This window comes from Coffea arabica, chromosome 7e (genome assembly GCF_036785885.1).
Source record: "Coffea arabica cultivar ET-39 chromosome 7e, Coffea Arabica ET-39 HiFi, whole genome shotgun sequence".
In the NCBI taxonomy this organism is placed as follows: Eukaryota; Viridiplantae; Streptophyta; class Magnoliopsida; order Gentianales; family Rubiaceae; genus Coffea; species Coffea arabica.
In genome coordinates this window covers 9,887,327-9,912,798 of record NC_092323.1, presented here as the reverse complement: position 1 = coordinate 9,912,798, position 25,472 = coordinate 9,887,327, and the positions used below count along the sequence as shown (strand labels likewise).

The 25,472-nt window shown below is 38.3% G+C and overlaps 4 protein-coding genes and 1 long non-coding RNA gene across 9 annotated transcripts; 2 read left to right on the top strand and 3 right to left on the bottom strand.

The window, feature by feature from the left end:
- Window positions 1-1,539: 1,539 nt before the first annotated feature.
- On the top strand, window positions 1,540-2,470 carry LOC140011202 (uncharacterized). The gene is made up of 2 exons (XR_011818467.1): window positions 1,540-1,805; window positions 2,047-2,470. It is a non-coding gene; the product is annotated as an uncharacterized lncRNA (long non-coding RNA).
- Window positions 2,471-2,750: 280 nt separating this feature from the next.
- Window positions 2,751-5,637, top strand: LOC113702019 (ammonium transporter 2 member 3-like). Its single transcript, XM_027222956.2, has 3 exons — window positions 2,751-4,118; window positions 4,383-4,668; window positions 4,786-5,637. The coding sequence occupies exons 1-3, from the start codon at window positions 3,516-3,518 to the stop codon at window positions 5,313-5,315; spliced, it is 1,419 nt and encodes a 472-aa protein (XP_027078757.1). The 5' UTR covers window positions 2,751-3,515; the 3' UTR covers window positions 5,316-5,637.
- A 238-nt stretch (window positions 5,638-5,875) lies between these two features.
- Window positions 5,876-10,128, bottom strand: LOC113702491 (bifunctional nuclease 2). 5 transcript variants are annotated; one of them, XM_027223725.2, is made up of 10 exons: window positions 9,431-10,128; window positions 8,585-8,797; window positions 8,443-8,495; window positions 8,309-8,365; window positions 7,640-7,705; window positions 7,475-7,546; window positions 6,629-6,735; window positions 6,463-6,554; window positions 6,237-6,303; window positions 5,876-6,108 (listed from the first exon to the last, which is right to left on the bottom strand). In XM_027223725.2, the coding sequence occupies exons 1-9, from the start codon at window positions 9,720-9,722 to the stop codon at window positions 6,251-6,253; spliced, it is 1,005 nt and encodes a 334-aa protein (XP_027079526.1). In that variant the 5' UTR covers window positions 9,723-10,128; the 3' UTR covers window positions 5,876-6,108; window positions 6,237-6,250. The 5 variants fall into 5 exon arrangements, 3 of the variants coding, with proteins under 3 accessions (XP_027079526.1, XP_027079527.1, XP_027079524.1); XM_027223726.2 differs by having other exon boundaries at window positions 5,876-6,052; XM_027223723.2 differs by having other exon boundaries at window positions 5,876-6,037; window positions 9,431-10,127.
- Window positions 10,129-12,717: 2,589 nt separating this feature from the next.
- LOC113701984 (uncharacterized) lies at window positions 12,718-15,850 on the bottom strand. Its single transcript, XM_027222912.2, has 7 exons — window positions 15,738-15,850; window positions 15,615-15,634; window positions 14,726-14,872; window positions 14,510-14,612; window positions 14,066-14,215; window positions 13,261-13,330; window positions 12,718-13,166 (listed from the first exon to the last, which is right to left on the bottom strand). Exons 1-7 carry the CDS (start codon window positions 15,738-15,740, stop codon window positions 12,958-12,960), a joined length of 702 nt encoding a protein of 233 aa, XP_027078713.1. The 5' UTR covers window positions 15,741-15,850; the 3' UTR covers window positions 12,718-12,957.
- A 900-nt stretch (window positions 15,851-16,750) lies between these two features.
- Window positions 16,751-24,274, bottom strand: LOC113702018 (phospholipase D delta-like). Its single transcript, XM_072058691.1, has 10 exons — window positions 22,434-24,274; window positions 21,558-21,674; window positions 20,760-20,954; window positions 19,357-19,662; window positions 19,208-19,276; window positions 18,882-19,029; window positions 18,592-18,740; window positions 18,313-18,471; window positions 17,523-17,723; window positions 16,751-17,338 (listed from the first exon to the last, which is right to left on the bottom strand). The coding sequence occupies exons 1-10, from the start codon at window positions 23,388-23,390 to the stop codon at window positions 17,036-17,038; spliced, it is 2,604 nt and encodes an 867-aa protein (XP_071914792.1). The 5' UTR covers window positions 23,391-24,274; the 3' UTR covers window positions 16,751-17,035.
- Between the last annotated feature and the right edge of the window lie 1,198 nt (window positions 24,275-25,472).

Genomic DNA, 25,472 nt, shown 5'->3' with positions numbered 1-25,472 from the left:
AGATTCAATATCTTACAAGTTACAACCAATTTTCTTTATTTTACTTTGAACTTTTTTTTTATGAGCAATACAATAACCAATTCAATAGATTGTTTGGGCGGTCCAGTCAAGTTCAAGTTGATTTTGACCATTGATTTGGAATTCATTTGAATTTGTTGCAGAGTTCAAGTTGATTTTGACTATTGATTTGAAATTTAGTTGAATTTGATCAATGGTCGAGATTAATTCGAATGCGACTAGGCCAATCTCAGCCGTCAAATCTAGCCGTCCACTACATTTGTGCTTGTAATTGCAGAGGATTCAAATCCCATCATTTACATCACTCACTCTTAGTTAAGATTCAATATTTTACAAGTTACACCAATTTTCTTTTATTTTACTTTGAACTTTTTTTTATGAGCAATACAATAATTTTTAGCAAATCAATAATAAGTAATATAATCACCACTCAAACAACAGAAGATTTTGACAAACTCGTGTTGGTGTATTTTAATAAAATCTTAATTTTTTCTTGACCAAATCTTTACAAGGAGTTATAATAATTTATTTGGGAGTTATGGGAATTATAATATTGGAAGTTACAATACATTTTGAATGGAGTTATTATACAATTATTTGAATAGGAGTTACAAATGAATTATTTGGTCAAATGAAGAATTATTGAGTCTTTATAAACATTCAAATATGAATCAATTTTTAGGTTACAAATTCTACAAATTAACTACATTTAAATATGAAAAAACCGTAATACATTGAACTTGGGCATTCAACCTATTTTCTAAAGGTTCTTGTAACCTATAAATTGTAAAGTTCTTTGGACAAATTTTTTTAACGCACTTCTCTCAACAAAAGATTATTCTAAATACTATATTTCGTACACTCGTTTCTTTCTCCCTCATTCTAATTTTCTTTGGACAAAGTAAGATATTGAGAAGCTTTTGCTTCTCTTGGTTGTGCAGATCAAAGGGAAGTAACAACCATAGAGTTGGGCTATTGCATCCTGAAAACGACACGCTAGACCTTCTGAATCAGTTAAAAAATACCATAGGGGCGCGCATTATCTTAAAAAGAGCGTTCTACGCGCCTCAACTCTACCGAACTTCTTAGTAGCTGTCAAAATCAAGGTAGTGAGTTTGAAGATCAGAAATGGTTCGTGTACTTTCCTCCAACAACTCGCGTATTAAAATCTTGTATTGTACTTTGAAGCTTCCATAGCATGATAAAGAATAATGATTTGCTATGCAAATTACGACTTTGCTAAGTCTATTTTGATTATATATAGTATATAAGAAAGTGGTTCACGCTCCTTTATTTTTTTTTTAAATTTTTCCTCTTATCCCTTTGTCTGATAAATCTCACGGCCAATCTGTCAATACCCTTTTTTTTTCTTTAATTTTGCGACACTCCCCATGGAAGAAAAGAAAAGGAAAAAAAAAAAAAAAGAAGACGTCATTTTCCGCGTTTGGCATAGAAGCGTTTGGTATAGAAGTCATGAAAACAAGGAGTTTTGCGTGTTTTTCCTGCCTCTGAACAGCTCGATTACTACAATTTACAAACGCAACATACGCGGTCCGAGGTTTTCTCTTCGTACTATTTTGATTACTGTACCCGATTTCTTAGCCAACCAATCATTCACGAAGCGTAAACGTTAGTGCCCGCTAGCTCCACGACTGAACTGCTCAATAAAGTGCAGAGCCGGCCTCTCCATGCTTCTAGCATTTGCTTCTGAAAAAATTGTTTCACGTGGCATACGTAGAGAAAATTATTGCTTTAAAGAATTGCACGCAAATACTTCTCAAGGAAAGGTTTGAAGCTATAGAATTTGCTTTTCTAACAAAAATTCTGGTCCCTTGTTGAAGGTTCTTATATATGTACAGCTCTGAGGAGGGTTGTTACTTGCTAACGAATAGGATCAAAAATATTTAGGAGGGGTTGGGAAGGGAAGGCCATAGTTTTGTACATACATATATATATATATATGTATATTCTGGGTTAAGGGGTTAGGATTCGATCCCTTTTTTGATGGGCCAATGTGCTTCTGCGCAGAATTTTTGCCAGGAGAAGAGGGTTTCTTGTAGTATCGGGCATCGTGCGAGGAAAAAGCAAGCAGCAGCAGCAGCAGCAGCAGGTGGTGGAGGATCTTGTTTTGCGATGATAAAAGAACAGAGATCCAGACTTTATATTTTTAGAAGGTGTATCGTCATGCTAATCTTTTGGCGCAGATATGGCAAGATTTGATAGTCTTGTTTTGTAGTTTTTTTCGCAATTATTCGATCGGTTTTGGTTTGTAACAGACCTTCCAATGTCATGTACATACATACATACATATGTTTCATCATTTCGGAGAGCTGATTAACCTTCTTCTTCATTTTTCCTTCTTCTTCTTCTTCTTCATTTTGACAACTAATATTGGAGGGTGTAATGTAATCATGATTATTTGATATGGTAAAATCTGGTAGACGTTTACCAATTGCAGTCTCCTCAAGCTACGTTTTCTTTATTTATATTGGTTGCGAGATATTAATTTCACCCTCCTTAATTTTGTTATCTGTATTTAGATTCTTGTTATTTTCTTGGGAGACTTTGCACATCATGGCCATGCACCTCCTTTAATTTTCCGCCCCCATTGGAAGTTTCTGAATGCCATTTGCTTTTAAAGTTACTATGTGAGAAGCATAACACAGAATCCCCTATTAGTGCTTCTTTTTTTTTTTTGGGGTGGGGGGGGGGGGGGTGTTGGTGGTGGTAAAGAAGATTCATGTACTGGCTGCATCATCCATCGAATTCCACGGAATCTATGTAAGGAACCTGTAGTATTGGCACACCTCTGGCCAGTATCATATTAATTGTATATTTTATCCCCTTATGAGCAGAGTTTTAATAAAGATAACAAGAAAAAACAACTGATTATCTTTCACAATGAATCTTGGTAGCAGGTGGTGTTGTATTAATTTCTTGCGTTACTTGACTTGTCACCATCAATCACAATTTTACAAATGGCTTGGCCTCTCCTTTTGCGGATTCTCAAATGAATCTTGATTAAATGCCAACCATTGATTTGTCCTTAGCTAGCACAATATATAGTTTTCATAATATGTTTACATATCTCTGCAAATTTCCTTACTTTTCCATTTGATTGAACCCTGAAACTTGGTTCTAATATAATTGTAACCGAAATATATTATCTAGTGCAGATAGTATATATGATAATTACTATCCTAATCGTAATGTTACATAAGGAGGGCTTGAATATTGATCTACTGATTTTCAACATTTTTTTCCAAAAATTTAAAAAAAAAAAAGAGAAATGAGAATGAATCTAACAGACTTTGGAAGTTAAAAACCGACAGCAAAGAATGTTAAGAGATTCTGTATAAGCCCAAAAAACTTAGATCATTCCAATGCATAAACTTATCGACCTTGCAGACTTTGTACCTCTTTTGTATTTTATAGATCACCATTGGAGTTGAAATTTCCAAAATTTCCCTTTTCCCATCTCACTTTGTTCTTCCTGAATGGCTCTAGAGAAGGTTACAGCACTACCTTCTGGGCTCAAACCAGGCCCGCCTTACCCAGACTGGCTAAACAGGGCAGACAATGCATGGGAGCTAACTGCAGCAGCCATGGTGGGACTCCAAAGTGTTCCGGGGCTTGTGATTTTGTATGGCAGTATGGTGAAGAAAAAATGGGCTGTGAATTCTGCTTTCATGGCTCTTTACGCCTTTGCTTCTGTCTTGATTTGTTGGGTGCTTTGGGGCCATCGCATGTCTTTTGGGACCGATATGACTGCCATATTAGCCAAGCCAAATGAGGCCATGTCCCAAAAGTATCTGCTCGGCCAATACAAAGAATATTTCCTGCCTAATGCTGACTATGTTTTGTACCAATTTGCTTTTGCTGCAATTACTGTTATATTGCTGGCAGGTTCATTGCTTGGCAGGATGAATTTCTATGCCTGGATGTTGTTTGTCCCGCTATGGTTAACGTTGTCTTATACAGTTGGGGTTCATACAATCTGGGGCTCTGGATTTCTTGAAACTCGCGGCATTATTGACTTCTCTGGTGGTTATGTTATTCATCTTTCTTCTGGTGTTGCTGGCTTTACTGCAGCTTATTGGGTACTTAAATCATCTTACTCTCAATATTTCTATCTTTTGGTTCGTTCTGTTCTCTGCATTCTATGTTTTCATGCAACACCTCACTTATTAGGCACCACTTTCAAAAATGACAAGGGATCAAGTCTTTGGCCTTGTTCTCGTTTGCTTTAAATCTTGCAAAATCTGATTGTGGAAAGTGATTATAGAGAATCATCAAAATCAGCAAAAGCTAATTTTTGGTAGATTAATACTTGTGCTAATATGATCACTGGGGATAATTGCTAGGTAGGACCGAGGCTTTCACACGATAGGCAACATTTTCCACCAAACAACAAAATTCACATGCTGGGAGGTGCAGGGTTCTTGTGGATGGGATGGAGTGGTTTCAATGGTGGATCACCGATATCAGCTGGTCTTATTACATCACTTGCTTTGCTAAATACCCATCTCTGCACTGCTACCAGTGTCTTGGTATGGCTTTCAATGGACCTGATTTACTATAAGAAGAGCTCGGTCATTGGGGCTGTTCAGGGAATGATCACTGGACTTGTATGCATCACCCCTGCAGCAGGTTTGGTGTTGCAATAATTCTAGTAAAAATTAGTTTGATGATATGATTTCTGCTTCATGGTACTAACCTGGTTCTGAAACTCGACCTCCAAAGGTAACATTGTGATTGCTTTGGCAGGAATTGTGGACACATGGGCAGCAATGCTAATGGGGGTCATGTCTGGCTCAATACCATGGTACACTATGATGATTTTGCACAAGAAATTAGCATTTTTCCAGAAGGTTGATGATACTTTAGGCGTTTTTCACACTCATGCCGTGGCTGGTATCCTTGGAGGACTTCTTTCAGGCATCTTTGCAAAGCCGAATCTACTAAGGGACTTCTACGGCTCTGGTACAATCAGTTATGGTCCAGGATTTTTGTACGGTTTAATTGAGGGGAAGAAGCTAGAAGGTTTTTATCAATTGCTCTATCAGCTTGCAGGGGCAGCTTTCATAACTGTCTGGAATGCAGTAGTTACTAGTTTGATCTGCATTTTAGTTAGTCGGGTTGTAGCTCTCAGAATGGATGAAGAGGACCTCGAGGTAGGAGATGATGCAGTACACGGAGAAGAAGCATATGCTTTGTGGGGAGATGGAGAGAGGCATCCTCCCCCCCTGAGGTTCAACATGACCCCAAGAATCCCTTCATTTTGTCGAAGGCACTAAGAAAAGCACATAAACTGTCACTTCTTGCCTAAACCCCAGCACCTGTGATTACAGTGTGATATATATTCTTTGGTTGTGCCAGGACGCCAACACAAGTCCCTCTACCGGCTTCACTCATATTTGCTATAGAATCATTGCCTTTGGATCAAGAAACGTAGTTACTCAAATACTTAACTTGGACACATAAGAGATGCCCTCTTTCTTTTCTATTATGTTCTTCTCGTGAATATAATAACAATTTACAATACCAGCGTCATAGAAGTGCCAATTGCTAAGTCCATTTTGGTGTAATCAATGTAGAATATCAGTAGTTATTACTCTCTTTTACCGTTTGTGGTTATTTGAAGTTATATTTTTCTTCGTTTTGTTTGGAGGGGGGGATTGTTTTATAATGGCCGGTAAGTGCAATATTAATCACCTAAAGTTGATCAGAAAATGATGTTTAGGAGAGTATTTCCCCCGTTTTGTGTTGGTGGTTTTTTTTTTTTAAAAAAACAGTGGTGGTTATTAGTTGCTAAGAATAATATTAACATACACTCAGAAAATTTACATTCTCTCCAGAAAAAAAATAATATTTCAACTTAGATAACAATGATCACAATAGACAATTCCATTGAGGGAGTGTTTTATGTGAGAATTCAAAAGCTGTACATACAAAACCCTATGTATTGACTGATGAATCCAGTCACTGTAAATTCCTGTAACGATTTACTCCAGCTGACCTGCGTGCAAGAACACTGGGGCTTTATTCAGGCAAGCAAGACAGCTTACAACATAGTACAAATATCTTTATCTGTCGATGGCAACATATAGATCAACAGCATAGTCAGCATTTAATCAATTACTTGTTTGAGAGCTTGATATACGCAATGTCAACTGGTTATAGACACAGAATATGGAATAAGCAACCATAAAGCATACCTTAAGAAAATGAACTAACTCCCGTACTTTGATTTGCGAAGCTTCATAAGTTTGTCTCTCCACAGGGCTGAAAAGACAAGTAAACGTTAATTAAACAGGCTAGCAGGTACGAGTTTAACTGTAAATAACAAGTATAAAACGCATTGTAACGCGCTCAAAATTAACCAGTAGAGACTGATGACCAGTATACTTCACCAATGAGAAGGTTACATAGTTCCCAATATACCTGCATCACCGTATCTTTCCTCTTCGGCTGCCAAATTCATGTTGGTCAACATGTTTAGTTCTTCAGAAAGTAAATCTGGGCCATCTGCAGGGCTGCAGAAGATATATTTAGATTCAGAGACAACTGAGCATGTAAAGTTAGGAGAGCCTTTAAAACAAGTTCTTACCTGTCCATAGATACATCAAATACAGCTTTAGTGCTCATTCTACCCGCCCCGTAAGAAAGTCTAGTTGCATCTGCTAACACAATCTGTTTATTTACATATATAGGGGCCTGCATCCATCAATTTCTTTGTCAGCATAACAGTAATAGTTGAATAAGCAAAATATAAGAGATTATGCAAGTAAACACTTTAGGAAGACATTATGCAAGCTTTTCAGCAGAAGATGCACTGATGACTTGAATAATGAGCTATCATTTCTACATCAACTGAGGACACAATTATTCTAGTTAGTCAGCAGTAGATGCACTGGTGCCTTGGAAAGTGAGCTATAATTTCTACATCAACTAAGGATATAATATGGCATATAGTCCAGAAATATGAACAATAGAATTCATCTGAGACGATGAACCCTAAAAAACTTTAAATTATCAGCTTAAATTGAGGAGGGGAAAAGCATGACCAGGTGACTTGATTTAAGGGAAAAAAAAAGGCATCTTCTGGGTAAAGCAAAGGTTAATATTAAAGACCAATATTCAACTTTCAAGAGAGTGTTCTATTGCGGATAAAAGAGTTGGGAATACAATCTTCAACCTAGGAAGTCTTCATGCACCCCATAAGAGGAAAAACTACAGATTTCTGGTTTATCCAAGGATAGGCTCCAAAATACAACATTGGATCATATAAACAATGACATCATCCATCTTTGCCAACCAAAAAGCTTCCAAAAAAATAGACTAGTGCTGCATTTTGTTTGTTGACCAAAATAAATAGTATCAAATAATCATCCAAGTATTTTTGTCCCCTAAATCTTGCAGGCATACTGGGTCTCATAGATAATGAAAAGCATACCTTGCATCTCTTTGCAACATTGATGGCATCAGAAGGACGTGCATCTACACTCAATATTTTGGTTTCCCCTGGCTACACAGTTTGTCAAATTTATGGTCACTTCAACCACTCGCCATAAATCATATTTTGCCTGTTAAATATGCTTCATATATACTTTCTACGCACCTTGTGGAAATATATCCTCGAAAAGTATATATTACCTACTCTTTCTGTGATCCTCACTACTTTTACCTGTACTTGGATTATTAAGAAACCTATAAGCAAGAATATAACATAATAGCAGGATGGATCAAATTTCACAAATAATACATTAACCTTAGTATAAAACATGATTAGGAACAATGGTGACAAAAATGAAAAGCTACTTAAGCGATATAATGACATTTCATCGGCAATCAAGACCAAAGTCCGCAAAAAGATGAGGATGGAATGGTGTAAAGGATGTATGTGATTTCTATCAGAGCCTGATGAAATGCCATTGATCTTTTGCATTTTTACCTTCATTTTTCAGTTCCTCATTTATCAATTTTATCTTCTTTGGAGAACAGAATATATGTTATCGACCATCTCCCTTAGAAGTTGCAACTGCCTCGCAATTACAGAGGATTCATTTTTAAGTGTTAGCAAATTTTATCAAAGTAATTAGCCCTTCACATGCGTAACATTTAGCACAAATAATCAACAAAAATGAAGTAAATAGAACTTTCACTAATTTCAAAAGAAGAATCTTGGACCTACAAGTTTGATGACAGATATTGCAATCACCAAGACAAGGCATGTGGAACTATCAATATTTAGTTTCAAATAGTAATATGCATAAGATTATGTACTTACTTCATAACCAGAATTTTCCATCAAATTCCTTACAAGTTGGTATTGATTTGGACAGTCCTGCAGCAGGCTTGTCATTTAGCAACAAAATATAAAGTAAACAACTACAAGTTCCTCTGTAAAAGGTAGAATAGTACCCCTGCATCATCCTCATAAAAGCTTTGTATGAGCTTCTCAACCGCACTTTCCCCTGAGGTGGAATGGTACTGAAGGTCAGTCACATTTGCTGCACAAATATCCAAATGCAAAAAGAAACCAGAAGAGAATAAGAATGTATACCTACAATGATTGGCAAAATGAAGTCTCCATCACAAGAAATCTTGAGAAAGATGGTTGGACTCTCAAAACGTCGAAGAAAACCTGATCCTATAGGGTGAACTTGAGATCTAGGATCCTTTGGTTGAATAGAGAAGGGACCTAAGTGAAGTGATGGTTGCCATGTCCTCTCTTCTTTAAACCCATGCATACGCATCCGATGGTGACTAATAGTTTCTGCATTAATAATAGAAGACATGTAAGTTATGTTACAATGAAGCATGGTCAGGGATGCAGCCAACAAAGACACCAATTATCCCAGTGTTTAAACGCATCATGTTCAAATGTAATAATCTGCTCAATCCCACTTCTTTCAATGCCAAAACAATTTGAGCACACTGCAGCGAGGGAGAATCAGCTCAAAGTTTGCACCTTCTTAAGTTTGGGAAGGTTTACGTCTGGACCTTCTCCCTTTGAAGTCAAGTTTCAAAACAACATTTTAAGCTCATTTAGACACCTCCATTAACACCCCCCCCCCTCTCCCAACACACACACACACCAAAAAAAAGTATCATAAAATGAAAGCTGGAATGCCGTACTATTTGGAAAGATTTTATACATCAGGTCACTGACATCCTCAGCTATATACCAGTTAATCAATCCCACTAATACTGATCACACGGAAATAAATCAATTCAGCTGCAGTCTTAACTGCAAATAAACATATCATTAATGCGACTGAGATTCGCAAAATTTAGTCAAATAACAAGCTGCAACCCAATTGAATTCACCTTCCAAAATTAGAAGTCTCCGTAAAAAATATGAACTTGAAAAGAAAGAATAAAAGCAGGGACTTTGAGGTAGTTAGACCTGAAATGAGGAGGATAGCTTCAACATAATCGTCGTCGTCGTCGCCATTTTTCTTACTAAAACTCCCCAAAGAAGACATACACCATACTCTGCGATTTAACTTAGATTTTCTTCCACTAATCACACCAGAAGAATGCGGCTTTGCAGAATTTAACGTCAATCCAAAAGAAAATTGAATCCTTAAAGAACAACAATGCGAGCTCCAAATCGGGCAGCTGCAGAAATTCATCTGATCCGTCCAAGAAGCTCCGACGCCAGCTATAGACCGGAAATTCAGTTGGGTTCCGAGCATTGTCGGAATCAGGCTCACCGGTGCTGTTCGATTACCGTCACAAATAAATTATGTCTACTTTGGCAAATTATGTCTACTTTGGTACGCATCAATTTTGCAGGGGAAAAACAACGAGGAGAAAACGACGTGTTGATTAGGATTTTGCAATGAAGAGAAAATGAAAATGAAAGAGGGGGTTTTAGAAGAATATGCATTTATAGGAACAACATCGATGAAGGGAATTCCCACATTAAATCGCCTGAAAATTAAAGATAAGCGTAAGCTTAGTTATTGGAGTTGTATTGATTAAAGTACAGAAAATCGATAGTACTTCGCAATTTTTGATAAATCTGAGGTGGATTCCCCCATCATTTGTTGCTTGTAACGACGTTTCAAAGTAAAGGTCAGGCAGGGCCCTCGGCCACCTTTGTCCATTACTTTTTTGGGGTAAATTTTTTGTTTTGACTTGATATATGACGTGGCATCGTCTTCACTCTTAACAATTGATTTGTTTGGATTGCTTCATATTTCCCCAATTTTATTTGCTTACATCATCTTTACAATTTCCAATACACCTTTTTATCTTCCCAATATCTTTTTATCTCACATACATCACATCATAAAAAGTGCTACAGTAAAAATATCCCAAATAATCCCAAATAACTTACAATCCCTAATGACTAATATTATTCAGATTCATTTGTCCAAAGATGATGCATGCCACTTTGATTATAGTCAGTTAATCCTTTAGTATGGTTTCGTACCCTAAGAGAGAGAGAGTGAGTGACACACACATTATATTGTCCCTCTTTTGAGTATTATACCTTCAAATTAATTTTATATGGTTAAATGGTGAAATAAGTATTTTGAACCTCTTTATATTATTGTATTAAGTCCAATTATTTAAAATTTAAATGATTGTTATTACTAAGAAATCAATTGAACGAATGATTTCTTATTTTTTTGGAAGTATAAGTGAAAATTTTCTAATATGATTTTTCTCACTTATATTTTCACTCTTAAGTATACAATCCTCCTCGTTTTATGTGCTTAAAGAACTAAACAAACTTTTCCGGCTATTTGATAGCACTCCACGATAACAAGCCAATTGAGGGTTGGAGATTATTTTTATCGTTGTTTTTGTCAGTAACACTGAGTGTGTTTGGATTGAGATAATTTGAAACAAAATAATTTACTTCACAAATTTCAATCACCTTTTTATCTTCTGAATCACTTTTTTATTTCACATACATTACGTCACAAAAAATGCTACAGTAATTACCTCAAATAAATCATCCAAACAAACTCGCTATTCTTTTTTGGGGCACGGCAGGTTGCCTTCCTTTTGGATATGCTTGGGGATCTTGTCCTCGTACAATTAATCCTTACCCTTAAAAGAGTATCCCTTTTATGGTTGTGCAATGAATTTGGTTGTAGTTGTACAACCAATGCAGCATTTCTTGGTTACAAACTAGTATACTAGTACGTTAGTAATTCAGACTTGGATAGTTGCAGATCGCGGGAGGCTAACTCCCATCAAATCCTGCTCTACCAATCATGAATTCATTTCGTCAAGTTCTTTTTCTTCTAAATCTACGTACAACTGGATCTTTTTTTCCGACCGAATTCCGAACAAAAAAGTAAGGCATGTTTGTCAGGGTCAAGAAAGATTGGCTTAATCATCAGAACGGAGAGAAGCTTTTTAAATGCATAGGGCTTAACCCTCCCGTGGAAAGAAAGATTGCTCTTAAATAAGTAGCAATTAACAAGTACTTAACACCAAGTAAATTAAACATTTCAATTCGAATTTTTGTTTTTTTATAGCTCATGTCTCATATTGTTTTATTTATTTATTTATCGAGGTCTTATCTTCTATAATCAGGCATCACTCCTTAACTAATAAGTTGATAGATAATGTATTAGCTGACCCAATTCCATCCTTTTGTTATTGATAAAAATCGACACACATAATTAGAAATTTAGGAGACAGAAGAAGATAAAGATTCCATACCTTTTTCGTATTTCCTTTTAACGTTGTATTGCGTCCATCAAAAAAAGAGGGGAAAAAATAAAAAATAAAAAAAGAAGCCAAGTACGTGTTTGTCACGTGGAGGGAAGGGGCTGGCGTCAAGCCATCTTTGTCCAGCGGACCAAGCGAGCGGGCCAAACGCAAGACATCACAATCACATACTTCCGTCGTACGCCCACAGATCACAGCCAACAGGTAGCATTCCACTTGTAAAGCCAATTCCATTACAAATCTACCAGGTAAGGTGGGAAAGCTGTTTGATTACCCAGCTACAGGTATTCATCTATTCAACTCTTTGATGTGATCTAATTCCAAGCTCGGAGAAGAAACGGGTTCAAGATGCAACCAAATCTGTTCACTTAAAGCTATCATCAATCCAAAAGCTCGACAGAGTAAATACAAATTGAGGCATGTTTTGGCATGCTGCATTCAACTTGGCATACAGAATGGGAACCAGCAACCTAGAAGGCAGGGGCAGTCAAGAGAGGCTGAAGGAGTGTTTTTGACATGCTACTGCACCCGCAATAAGCTTGGGCATTGTTTTTCTCTGTTTATTTTTCCGTTACCTTTGCCTTGGGCCAGCAGTCCTACGTTTGAATGTTGCTTATTACCTCCTTTAAGAATACAGTTTTGCTAGGAGAACTATAAAAAGTGACAAAACACGAAAAGAGAACATGACGCGGAAACGAATCTATAGTTGAAGCAGCAGTCCTAAGAAGAGGGATGAGGTTCGCTCTCGCCATAAGCTGCAAAGAGGACAAGGTTTGCTGCTTCCGAAAGCTGCAAAGTGGCATGGCAAACCATACATTACTAACAGACAACAAAGCCATCCTTTTTGAAAGGCTGCCTATAAATTCTAGCGGCTAGCAAAGATGCGCTACAAGCCCTATTCAGTGGAACAGAGCCTATTGAAATGTACATCTGGAGCGCCTTTAACCCAAGGGTTCATCTAACTTTGCTCACTCAAGTTCACCAATATAACAGTGATTTACAAGCCAAATTCAAGAGCTTAGCATGAAACTGGTCAAATGATGACCTAATACAGATGTTTTATCATTTCAGGACATCCACACTTAGCTAACAGGGTATAAAAAAGTGCACACACCTGACCAACAACAGAAGTAAACAATCCAAGCATCCTCATTCCAATCCTACCAAGAAAACAACCGAAAAAAATCTATGAAACAGTTTTCCCCATAAACAGATACCAAAACCTGGTACCAAGTTTCATCTAGAGCCACGAGCATAGTTCCTTTCAGGACTACGGTAAGGAGAATAGGACCTTGACCTATCCCTTCTTGACCTTCCACCATATGGTGATCGCTTGGGGGAGTAATCACGTCCGCCGCGATAAGGTGATCGCTTGGGAGACCTCCGATACCCATAGTCATCATGGCTAGATCCTCCGCGATACCTACCACGGTCACCACGAAAACCTTGCACACAAACAAATCGGGACTTTAGTACTTCTAAGAACATATGCATAAGCATTGCTAAAACACTTTTAGAAACAAGCTGACAAGAACTCACCATCGCCCCTACTGCTTTTAAGCCCAAGATAATGACCAGGTGTTGGAGTCCTAGGCCGTTTCCTCCGGGACTGAAAAGAGAGTAAAAAGCCTCAATCCACCAAAACACGCGAAAAACCAAGCAGAGCAGAATACACACCCCTAGACAACACTTTCATCAGCTTTTCTACTCATGGGTATTAAAGAGGTGCAAGTAACAGCACAATTTGACATAAAATAAGACAGACATGCGCATGAATACAAACTTTAGAAGTACGAGGTAAAATCAACAATAACAAATGCACTTCTAGAATTTCAAAACCACATCACCCACCATCCCCTTTTCCTTATCCAAAACCTTCGCTCAAAGCCTCACCTCTGGGCTTAGTGAAGGGACTACAAACATAACGACTAGGTTTATTAACAGCATTTTCAAAACATATTCTCTTGGGAGGCTTCCCAATCTAGTATGCAAAGAAAAATGAGAAAACCAATGCCAGGTATTAGATACCATAAAGCCTGATTAGAATGTTGATAATGACCGTTGATTAGTTGAGAGTTGAAAGTATTTGCTGAGGTTGTATAGTTGAGAGTTGGGCAATATAGTTGCATTGTTTAGTTGATCAGATGCACAAGAAAAGCTGTTTTAGCTGGCCATTGATCAAGCTGTTTGACTAAATTGTTGGAATGGATGAACTCATCATCTTTGATTGCTGCCAACACAGCTGACGCAATGTCTTCTGAATATAACCAGAAAACCTCCAAGTCAAGAGGACTGATAACCAGTAAACACATCATTCTTCACCACTAATGTAGAGGTAACTCACCCTCTCCACAGTTATGTATCGGCCCTCAAGAATTGACTGATTCAGATGTTTGATGCACCGATTGGCATCCTCAGCACTATCCATCGTGATAAAAGAAAAGCCACGAGACACACGAGAACGTGGCTCCACAACTAGAAAAACTGATTTCACCTGGAGAACAAAAGCGAAGTTAACAGAGCATTAAGCATTTTTTTTACAGTCAACTCCACCTGGAAAACTTAAAGGCCTTTCTGTGGAAATTCTTTTTGCAATCCCAATTAGCCATAATATCTAGTCATTCAACTAATGTTCCCAGTTGCAGTGATATATTTAACCAATTTTTATGCCCAATTTTACCAACTTATTATGTTTTACTACCTATCGTCTTACTAACTTTTTTTCCCCCCCGGGTAACAAAAAAAGCACTCTGACCACCAAGTTAGAGAAACTAAGTAACCATTTGACCTTTCCTTCCTTCGAAAAATGATCTTCGAGATCTCTTTCTGTGACCCGTGTGGACAGGCCAGTCACATAAAGTGTATTCCCAGAATTAATGGCATTCTCAGTCCTGCAAAATATACCAAAAGTTGAAATAAGTCCATTAGACAAAGCTATGCCATCTTACAAGGAAACATCTTTTCAGCACAGCCTTTATGATGCACTTGCAAAGCTAATATTAACCTCCCACGACTCCTGGACGTAGATCTGGACCTTGACCTAGATGTAGCCTTTGGCCTTGGCCACGACCGAGACCTGGATCTTGATCTAGACCTTGAGCGCACTGGGGACCTTGACTTTTCTTCCCAAGGAGAGGGAGACCTTGAGTACCTGATTAATGATAACTTGTTAGGGGAGACACTGCAGTATGAACATACACCATGGAGTAAGCTTAATTAAAATCGAACCATGCTACCAAGTTTCATGTGAATCCGTAGCAACAAATCCAAAAGCAGGAGAAGGGCTAAATGCAGCAAAACAGATTCTTGCAAAGATTTCCATTTCATTGTTCTGGTACTTTTTTCCTTTTTTTTTGGTTTTGGGGGTGGGTGGCTCCCGGGTGGGCGGGGGGGGGGGGAATGGAAAGTGACACAATTTTTTTGTTAATGATCTGCAAAACAGAATGTGATCATTTTATTTAGCTTCGAATTTGCCAAATATTCATTTGTAGCAGCAGCAAAGAATATCTTAAACTCAATCTTTCAAAAATTCATGGCCCCAATTGGCAACTTAATAAGATCAATGTTTGAAGCTGAATAGAGTTACGATTAGCCAAGAATTCCTAAGAAAATTGACTCTTACTCAGCTCCAAAAAAATTTTCGCTCCCATTTCAAAGCAAAAAATCCCACATTACTAATTTCCTAATTTTTTTATTACTTCCAAAAATGTATCGATACTGTTGTTGATTAACTTCACCAAAGAAAAACTTCAGTATCTCTATATCAATTAAAATTACATGTCAAGCGAAGCCATAAATGCATCCTACAGTACGCATTTCTCAAGACGAGCATTCACGTATTCAGGAAATTCCGAAAGCCAAAAACAAATACCAAGAAAGCCAGATATAATTACCTTTTGCGAGGAGAATCAGCCTGCAAAGAACAGAAGGAAGACGAAAAAGCATTTTACAAGTTAATCCTTATCTTAGATGTACAAAAACCTAAGAGAAGAGGTTCGAGCTAAAGAAGGGTTTACCATCTCGATGAAGGGAGTCGGCGGAAGAACCCTAAAATCGCGAGATTCCAATAGGAAAGAAATTTTGCCCACCAAGTCGTGCCTTTTATAGCGTGGAATACTTGAGGTATTAGTGGTGCATCCTCGGACTTTGATAAAATGTCATTGGAACCCCTCCAACTTTGTATTTTCTTTAAAAAAACTATGTAGACATTTTAATACTCGTTTGGATTATAAATTATTTAAAATAAATTTTGTAATAAATTTTTTTTTATGTAATGTATAAAAGATAAAAAAAAATAACTAAAATATAAAAAAGTGTGTTAAAAAATGGTTTTTGTTGTGCAAGTAAATAATTCCTATCCAAATGCATTCAGTAATTTTATTTTACCATTGTATCCAGTCTAGAACTATTTCTCTTTTGGCAAATCGAAAAAGACATCCCAATACTATTCTAAATAATATTTCGAATAACATTCTATCCAGTTAACACTGAACGCATTCATATCTGTTATTCCCTTGTATTTAAATTTTTGTTGATTTATTTCACTTTTTCTTTTAATATTTGACATCCTACTTTACTGGTGCCCTAAGGTGCTCGTCAGTCAACCCTTAAAATAGTAAATAGATACAGCAAGAAGAAAAACAAATCAGATTTACCTTCCCCTTCTCAGTCGAGTGAAAAGCAAGTCGGACCATTTACTTTTCATCAAGGTAGCATCAAAGTCCGGTGTCTCACAACTCGTACAGCCTACTTATTAATAGCTTTTTTGCTTGTCTTTAGTGATGTTGGACATGCAGCTTCACGCTTTGTATATGAAACATATATTCAGAAACATACCATCGCATGCATATGTTTCAGTATTAAACAACTGGATCGCAAGAATCTGATAAGCAAATAGAATACAAGAATCTGTCTGATTAAAGAAAAGCTTAACGCAAATGCTCCATTTGGCTTTCATCCTCAAGAAAGTCCCGATTCTGCTTTAACCAAGTGTGCTCAGAGCTTTCCGTAAAAGGGCAACCACAAGCGCTCAATTCAACAGCACTCAAATTTACACGACCAGCCAAAACACCGTGCCTTTACAAATACGGGTAAAGAAGAAAAGAATCAACCAAATAATGAATAATCTTTTTACAATCAAGTACAACTTCTCTCTTATTTTCCCCTTTTTGCATCCATAATACCAGTACATGTACAAACACGTCTACTTTACACCCAAACAACCCATACAACCACTCCAGATTTATTGCACAGATATGCAACTGGCTACCAGATGCCATTTTCACAAACTTCTTGGTCTCAATGATCAAGTGTACTATGTTGTCAAGACGTCAGGAATAGCAGTGAAATGAGTTCCAACTATTCCACCCCCGACATCGGGGAAAGTTTCGCATCCCGGCAAGGGGCCTACTTTGCCATCAGCATCTACCTGTACTGGGTACTTGAGAAGATGGCCTTGCAGCAAGCTGAAATTCTCATCCGTGTATCTCTTCCAGTTATCTTCAGCAATCTCATTAACTCTTTTCACGCATTCCAACATTTGGGGATCTTCAAAATGTTTCTCCTCATTCTCCAGACCAAGGTGTTCAGCCCACAGTGACATTCTGTAGCCATATATCTAGATAGAGATGTAGAGAGATCACAATGAGGAAAATGAGTGCTGGATGCAAAGACTTGTATCGCTTTTCACAGTTGCAGTTTCGCAAGTCAGAAATAATGACAGGAGAATTTGTTTCACAATCACAAAGTTCATTTCAAAGGCTGATGTGTAATGATGCACAAGCAGAAGCAGATGAGCAAACCTGCCCACGCGGATGCTGGGTTTTTTTGGCCCATGTGTGGTGGGGCTGATATGCACCCATAGCAATCTCAGTGTCTTTTGTGCCGGCCATAGATCTTTGGTTCAGATTTGCAGACCCTATGATTACATACTCGTCATCCACTACCATTCCTTTTGCATGAACGTATATCATAAAGCGCTTATACTTCATGGAGTCAGACACCTGCTTGCAAAATAAGTATAATGTTGGCAAAACCTTCTAGCATAAGAATACAACTCCCATGCTCATCAATGGTTGCTAGAGAAAAATTCATTGATTTTTCTGAATCATAATAACACCACCTACAAGACTCAGCTCCCATGTAACCAAATGATGCACCTCCAAGTGTACCAGAGTAACAACTCTGTTAAATCCCAACCACTTGTCACATAATGGAAGCAACAAAGAGTGGATCATACACATTCAATTCTTCCCATTGGAGACTACTTACAAAGGCTGATTAGTTATTGTCCTTTTCAGGCAAGGCATTATATCAATTTCATGATAGTGAACGCTTGGGTAGTTGGAAGGTGGCCAGGTTCCTATCAGTAGCAGTGATGCCTAGATTCTGAGGGTGAAGTACACTTTAGGTGAAAGAATAGAACATAATAGTAGCCTGCTATAAGCCAAACCAAGTATCAGACAACCAAATAATTCAACATCAACTTTTAAAGGTTTTTGGTGAATCTCTACACATTACTCAACAAACATCAACTTAGCACATATTTGCATATTGAAATAAAACCCAGAGAATTTTCATTTGGATTATTACCTTATCAGCATCTCCACTAGACTGACTAATCGTATCTGGAATCTCCTCACGCTTGCCAAGGCAATAGAAATTCAAATAATCTTGGGGATGAGAGTCAACAAGTTTCATGGTTTTAAGCTCCTCAGCTATAATCTGATACATCATCTGCATTGTCTGGTTCTGTTAAAAGTAAAGATGTCACGAATATGATCTCTATGTCCAGTTCCCAATATAGGCCACTAACTAGACATCAATTAACCTTTGCAAAATCATTCTTGAGCAAAGTTGGAGGCATGTTACCTGCCAAAAAAGAATTTCTTGCATGCTATTTGTTTTGGGATCACCCTCAGGCCACATCGGTACAACAACATACACCGCAAATCTCTCCCCAGCTCTTATCTTACTCACAATTTTCAGCACCAACTCCATTGGGATTTGATGATCAGCTCCTGGACATATAAACTCTATCTTGAGGAAAATGATGATCAAACAATGGATTTTGTGTATAAAGGATGCTACTATGTCCAAGAACATATCTTTGTAACTTAGAATTAAAAAGTCATAAATGCAGCAAAACTCTTAAATGTAACCTGCATCTTTGTATGATGGCCAAGCATATGATGAGCCAAGAAAATATTGGTTCTCAATGTATATGAAATGCTGAGCAGATCTGATAGCCTGTATATATGCTGTTTGGATGGATCTGTCTATCACCAGCTTTTTCGAGTAATTGAGTTTCTGCCATAAGGAGTCAAAAAAGCTAAAGAAAATGCAAAACGAGGAAATATGATGGAAAACATTGCAAACAACTCAATGGCTTCAAATTGTTAATGTTAGCCCAAAGCTTTATCATTTTTATCCAGAACACCAAAAATGTAGAAGAATGAAAAGCATGAAGAGGGACTTTTATTGTGACCTCTGCCTCAGCACCATAAATGTACTTGGGGAAGCCCTTGACTGATCCTGAATCGATGGACCGAAAAATCTGTAAAATACAAGACAGGGGAAGTCCTTAAATCACTTGACGAGTTACCATCAGCCACTCATGCCAATAGGCTATCCTACCTGCACATTCCAATTTTCTTGGTGATCTACACCACAAACATATAGTTTGGGGTCATCCTCAGGAACCTTATCACTTCCATCCCTCGAAACAGACAGCGCTGGACTGAGTATCCACGATATACGTTCAATTTTTATCATGGCGTCATCATGCCAACGGGCCATCCGCTTCTTTAGTATACTAAATTCTCTCCACCTTGTTGCTCTTCTCCAACGCTGAGCAAAGTTCAGGAGGACATCATATGCAGCAGGCCCATCAATTCGGCAATGTAAATCATGCCATGGTTGTCTAGGAGCTTTCGTTCCTACCTAGTAGAGACACCAAACGAAGAGAGTAAAAAGAATTAAGGATGCACTAAGATAATGAATCCACCAGAAAAGACAAGCTGCATCATTTGAAACTTATTCAAGTGTTTTCAATGCGGAAGAGCAAACATCAATTTTCTTCTACTTCCTTCTGTCCTTCTGGTAGTTACTTTTTGTGAAACAATGTTTATAATCGAAAGTGTGATTAAGGATGCATTTATCAACTGCCATCTACCTCTAATTCAGACATGCCTACTGAAGCATTTTTAAACACAAAAGTTCCGTTACTTACCAGGGATTCTTGGTACTTAATATTGGACTTAATATGGCAGGTAGGAGAATGGGACCTACCATGGGGCATATAATGCAGGACAGAGTGTGACCAGTGATCCATTACAGTTCAGCCAGGTTATTGTATCCAAGCCATACCCGAAGGCACTACATATTTTTCCAATTTACTGGAAACTACTCAGTTGATTAAAATAATTGAGAAGATGATAAAGCTGGTCTTAGAGACAAACTTAGTGTATCTGACATTGATATCCACTGAAACATGATAACTAGACCTGATAATGAGAACTTGAGATCATACCTTCCAACAGGATACAACACAAGAAAACAGGTAATCAATATAGGTATAAAAGATAAGCATGGTGGCTTAACATGGCCTAGCATGAAGGAATGTTAATTCCAAATTTTCACTCTGTGCACTGATGAGTAAAATATAAGCTAACCTACCCATACACGTGAAACAGTTTACCATGCATTAACTAGATCTCTAGCAAATCAACTCAACAACATCAAAAGAGCCTTACAGTGCACTTCAAATTGTACTCTGTTGGTGTTTCAGTATGACTGAGTAGAAGTTATTAAAGGTCCCAAGAAGATCAATAGGACTTAAAATATATTTTGCTAAGTGAATAATCTCCTTGTTTGTCTGGATCTTAATGCAACTGATTCTGGGCTATAACCTTTTATGGTTCTCCAGTTGCTCCACCCAAATATTTCAGAATCTTTGTATAAATGAACATTCACTGCAAAATCATTGAGAGTTGTAAACCTTGCCAGAGCAGAAGAGCATGTAATCACCAAGTACTCACCGGAAATGTAGGTTGATGGAAATCATCCTTAAATACAGAGTCAAGCCCATGAAATATTCGATGCTCAGGAGTATCATAGCGACCATCACAGAGATCAAGACCACCCAAAAATGCAGTAATTTTTCGATTGTTACCAAAAGCCTGCGTATCTACAAGAACACATTTCTGATGGTGGGTAAAGAAAGTGCCAACAACCTGAAAACAGTCGTTCAGAAAACACAAGTCAAGGCATATGTTTATCTGCTCATTAGATGGCAAAGAATCAGATAGCTAACAATCAGATTTGAAAATTTGTTTATGTGGCTAATAGATTAGATTCATAATTTCAGCAACTCAAGTGCCTGTCAGCTCAAAGTAATTAGCCAATAAATTTTTAATTCCAAACCCAGTTCTTCTGCAAATCTTGACTTTTTGAATTGGATTTTGTCAGATAAAAACAAAAGCCCTTTTGAGATTTTTTTATTATAATATCATGTAGCCTTCAAAACATTCCATGAGATTGTTCTGGCATCATCTAACAAAACAAAACCTGAAGGGCAGGTTGGTATGGCAATTTTATGTGCAGTAAAAATAGCCTTCACTTTATTAACTAACAATCCACTCTCTCTCTCTCTCTTCTATTCTTTTAACCAACTACCTATCACCTCTCCCCTTTTTTCCTGCACTTTCCTGATCCTTATGAGTGCAGTCATGGCGTGTGCCTCAACCATTAGGAATATTTGTACAAGTAACTCAATGCACAACAAAGATGAATGAAATATCTCCAGATCATCAACTTAATGGAATAGTACACACTACCTTCTGTTTCATGTAGCTGAGCTTACTGCTGGCGTAACGTGGTGACAAAACACAAATCACGGATGAATGCTTGAAAAATTTCTTGGTCTCTTCATCATGGGTTTGCATCAGCCCCTCCTGCAACAAGTAACACTTCAAACATTACTTCAACAAAAACAAAAAATGCCCAAGGACTTCAGTTACAGATTCAATAAGTACATGTTATTTGCATATTGGATTTTTAAGGATATAAATGATCCAAATTTTCAAGAATAAGTTGCCCAGAATTGACAGCAGCCTGTTGACATGTAACATAACCTAGGAATTTGTCCTCCCAGGTATGATATATTGATATGCTCAAGGAAAAGTATATGCCCTCCTTGCACAGCCCGCACAGAGGTAATTGAACACTTTTATCTGGAATGCAGAGTAGAACAACAGTTTTCCAGAGCCAACTGTTCAGCACTTGCCATGTGAAAAATCACCAATAAATGGGTCTGGCAGCGTACCACTAACAAATTAGTGGACAGTTTCCAAGGGCATCAGACAGCATATAAGTCGAATGTTCAGTGACAGAACAAACAACGCAGAATCGATCTCCCGAAAGCTATTGTTTAGACTACCAATAGCAACAAAAATTGCATTTGAACTCTCAAACGCAAAATCTTCAGCAAGCTTATGGATATAATAGGTCAGAGAAGTAAAGAATCATTCTTCATAGTTTTAACCGAAATTGTAACAGTAGCAGCAAAGGTAACACAACATTCTAGCAGCTGACAACATATTACAATTTTATAATACATATCCTACCTAATAACTAAACTATAGTTGAAACGACCAACAAGCAAGAAGTTATCATTGGCAAACAAACTTAAATAACCATGTCGTCATTCATACCGTTTTAATGAAGAGTTTATGGTGAGAAGTCTTATCATCCCAAACCAACAGCAGAACCCGAACCCCTTCTTGTGACTTATACTTCAACAATTCTCCTAGAGTCAAATCCCCACCTCGCGGCACCGGCCGAGTGGGCTCTCTAATCAACTTAATCTTGTGAAAAACGGACCAACCCACAATGTAAATCAAATGATGAGCTTCTGCTATCGCGTAGCAGATATCTTCCCAGCATTTATTCTGCTCATAAACCATCCCATCGTCCAATTCAATCCTAGGCAACTTGGCATCATCAGTAACATGAGCATCCTGATAAAGGGTAAGCGAATGCCCTTTTCTTAGCGGAAAATAAGTATTCCTCACCCCATTTTGGTCCGGGTCGCCCGCAATGCCATGCTTGTGAAACGGGCTTTTATCAGCAGGAACGAATTTCATCTCCAAGCGGAGAGCGGAGTCCGGTTTCGGCGGCTTCCCATCTTGGTCAGTCAACGGATACCACCCGGAGATCACTTCTCCAGAGGCGATTCTATCAACGGGTATTTTCACTGTCCCCATACTTTGAGCTCCGAAAACGTCATTGTCCTTGACCCGGAACTCCAGAAACTGAAGAGGGTGAGCCATGGGAATACTGAACCTCTCGTCCCACTTGGGATTCTGGGAGTTGGGCACCACGTGGGTGCGGACGAGAGTGGCTTGAGGGACGGAGACAGTAACGTAAGGGTCGCTGGTGATGATTTTGGGGTGATGGTGGATGAGTTTCTTATCGTGGTGGTGATGTTCTAGTCCGGGGTCGGAAGAGTCGGAGGAGAGGGGTTTAATGCAGGGCTGGCAGACGGTGAAGCAGCGGCGGAGACGCTCAGAAGTGAGGTCCATGTTGGGGAGATGACGGGCCTCAATTACGTGCAAATATAAGTCGCCGTACAAGTAAACCGATCCCTTGGTTGAATCCTCAGCCGCCATGGTCAGTTCTTTTTCTTTTCTCTTCTTCTTCTTTTCCTGTAAATCTGAATTCGAAAACAGAAAGCCTACCTAATTCGGGAGCAGAACAGGGAAGAAGGCATGGTTTGTTGAAGCATACATTTGAGTGAGATTTATGAGTAGAAACAAATACTCCAACATAAGAAGACACCTGAAAAAGTGAAGAAAGGGATAGATTTTTAATGAAACCGGTACTGGTGGGAAAAGGGATCTTGGCACGTTGTTTCTTTACAGGTTTGGTGAACGGAGTGGCGGGGGTGGGGGAATCCTGAATCGTGGGGAGGGGGTAAAGGAGAAGGTCGGTAGCTGAGGGGATTGGGTTTTGCATAAAAATCCCAGCCGGCTGGGAATATGGGAGCGGCCGTTGGTTGAGTGTATAGTATAGGAATGGACCAGAAATTGCCGGAAGATGCAGCAGTAGATTCAGAGCTGTGCCTTTACACCAGATCTTGTCTTGTCCACACAGATAAACTAATTAGCAGAGTAATTTTTTTTTCTTAGTATGTGGGATCCAGGGTTGGAATCTACAATAATGCGCAGCAAATCTACATGTGTTAAATTTGGGGAACGTACACCCGGACTTAGTAGAATAATTTTCTTGATGTACACCATTTATCCCGTGGGGGAAGCTAGAAAACTGGAGCAGCAAAGCTCTGTTTTAAGTTCAACAGGTTTCCCTTCCCACCTCGTGACTAGTGAGTGATAAATGATCAAAGTGGTTGTGCTGGTCTGTACAAGAAAATTGAAAGCGAAACGTGCTTTGGTGTGGAGGGTAAACTAGTAACGTGGACGAGGACGAAAAGGACATGGTGATTATCTATCTTTGGAAAGGGTGTAGACCAGAGAGTGAAAGAAAGAATTGATTCAACTGTGAGTTGCTTATTAGCTTCGTATAGATAAAGTAAGTTGATTAGGTTTGATTACCTTTCTTTGGGCAGACAATAATAAATGTGATTTAACGCGACGGGGAAATTGGAAAGCGGCAGTGATGTGATTGGATTGGAGATTATTCCCACCCATAAAAGGGTAGCAGAACTGATTACTGCTGCATTCTAGTTATTTATAGCAGTAAGTACTAGCATGTATAAACCACTGAAGCAGGGAGGGAGGGCTGTAGGTGGGGTTCAAACCCCGTCTGCATAAAAAAATGATTCAAGGGTAACGTCGTAGTATCTCTTTGTGAAACCCCTATTTACAGCAAAAAAAATCTAAAAGTGATGCCGTAACACTTCTTATCTAATCAGATCTGTATATCTACTAATCCTTTATACACAAGTCTCCACCTACCAGTCCCTTACATACAAGTCTTCTTAAGCTCCCCCTTCCCTGTAGATTAGGATAGAATAGGTCATGCAATTGTTAAGAAAGAAAAAAAAAAAAAAGTACTAGCATGTAGTGACTAAGACAACTATCTCGTTTTGAAGCAAAAGAGAGAAATAGTTATTAAACCCAAGCATGCAATGACCTTCTTGGGCCAGTTTCACTTGATAATGTTGGGGGCTCATTCTTCTGTGACCGCGAGCCAGAACAATATTAGGCCGGCCTGCTTGGAAAGTTGGTATGGCTTTTGAGCCTATTCAAGGAGAATGGACAATGGACAAGAAGGGCTCGCCAATAATGCCACAGGAAATGATTTATGCCATTGGACATGGATAGGAATGTTCCTTAGTGGGCTCATAAACTTTGGGACGGGCCGCTTTGATTGGTTATTCAGTTTCCAAAGCTACAAGCAAATTTTTTTTGTCTAATGGATTGAATAAATGAGGGAGAGAAATGAAAGGTCCACAAAAAACTTTGAAACCAGGATTATCTTAGGTGGCGTTTGGTTCGCACATCGGAATTGGATTCGGATTCGGAATCGGATATCTTGGGTTTGGAATGAGGTCATTCATTCCAATACATTTGTTTGGTTCAAGTACCTGGAACTGGAATGTGTATCATTACTATAGTTGATGTTTGGTTCGTCGACTCTTTCGGAATGGAATATAATAAATATATTATAAATCACATTGTAAATGATAGTTATTGGCTCTTTGTAAATGAGATATAAGAAATTTTTACTAA

What these genes read in the sequence shown, in the direction of transcription:
- LOC113702019 (XM_027222956.2), top strand. Translation starts at nt 3,516, where the DNA reads ATGGCTCTAGAGAAGGTTACAGCACTACCTTCTGGGCTCAAACCAGGC. An exon ending in GCTTTACTGCAGCTTATTGG is followed by an intron (nt 4,119 to 4,382) that starts GTACTTAAATCA and finishes GATAATTGCTAG; the next exon opens with GTAGGACCGAGGCTTTCACA. An exon ending in ATGCATCACCCCTGCAGCAG is followed by an intron (nt 4,669 to 4,785) that starts GTTTGGTGTTGC and finishes TTGCTTTGGCAG; the next exon opens with GAATTGTGGACACATGGGCA.
- LOC113702491 (XM_027223725.2), bottom strand. Translation starts at nt 9,722, where the DNA reads ATGCTCGGAACCCAACTGAATTTCCGGTCTATAGCTGGCGTCGGAGCT. An exon ending in TTTATGAGGATGATGCAGGG is followed by an intron (nt 8,366 to 8,442) that starts GTACTATTCTAC and finishes AGCCTGCTGCAG; the next exon opens with GACTGTCCAAATCAATACCA. An exon ending in GGAAAGATACGGTGATGCAG is followed by an intron (nt 6,304 to 6,462) that starts GTATATTGGGAA and finishes TTGTCTTTTCAG; the next exon opens with CCCTGTGGAGAGACAAACTT.
- LOC113701984 (XM_027222912.2), bottom strand. An exon ending in GATACATAACTGTGGAGAGG is followed by an intron (nt 13,331 to 14,065) that starts GTGAGTTACCTC and finishes CTCTCTTTTCAG; the next exon opens with TCCCGGAGGAAACGGCCTAG. An exon ending in TAAAAGCAGTAGGGGCGATG is followed by an intron (nt 13,167 to 13,260) that starts GTGAGTTCTTGT and finishes TTTGTGTGCAAG; the next exon opens with GTTTTCGTGGTGACCGTGGT.
- LOC113702018 (XM_072058691.1), bottom strand. Translation starts at nt 23,390, where the DNA reads ATGGCGGCTGAGGATTCAACCAAGGGATCGGTTTACTTGTACGGCGAC. An exon ending in AAGAAAATTGGAATGTGCAG is followed by an intron (nt 19,277 to 19,356) that starts GTAGGATAGCCT and finishes TGTATTTTACAG; the next exon opens with ATTTTTCGGTCCATCGATTC. An exon ending in CTAGTGGAGATGCTGATAAG is followed by an intron (nt 17,724 to 18,312) that starts GTAATAATCCAA and finishes TTTTGCAAGCAG; the next exon opens with GTGTCTGACTCCATGAAGTA.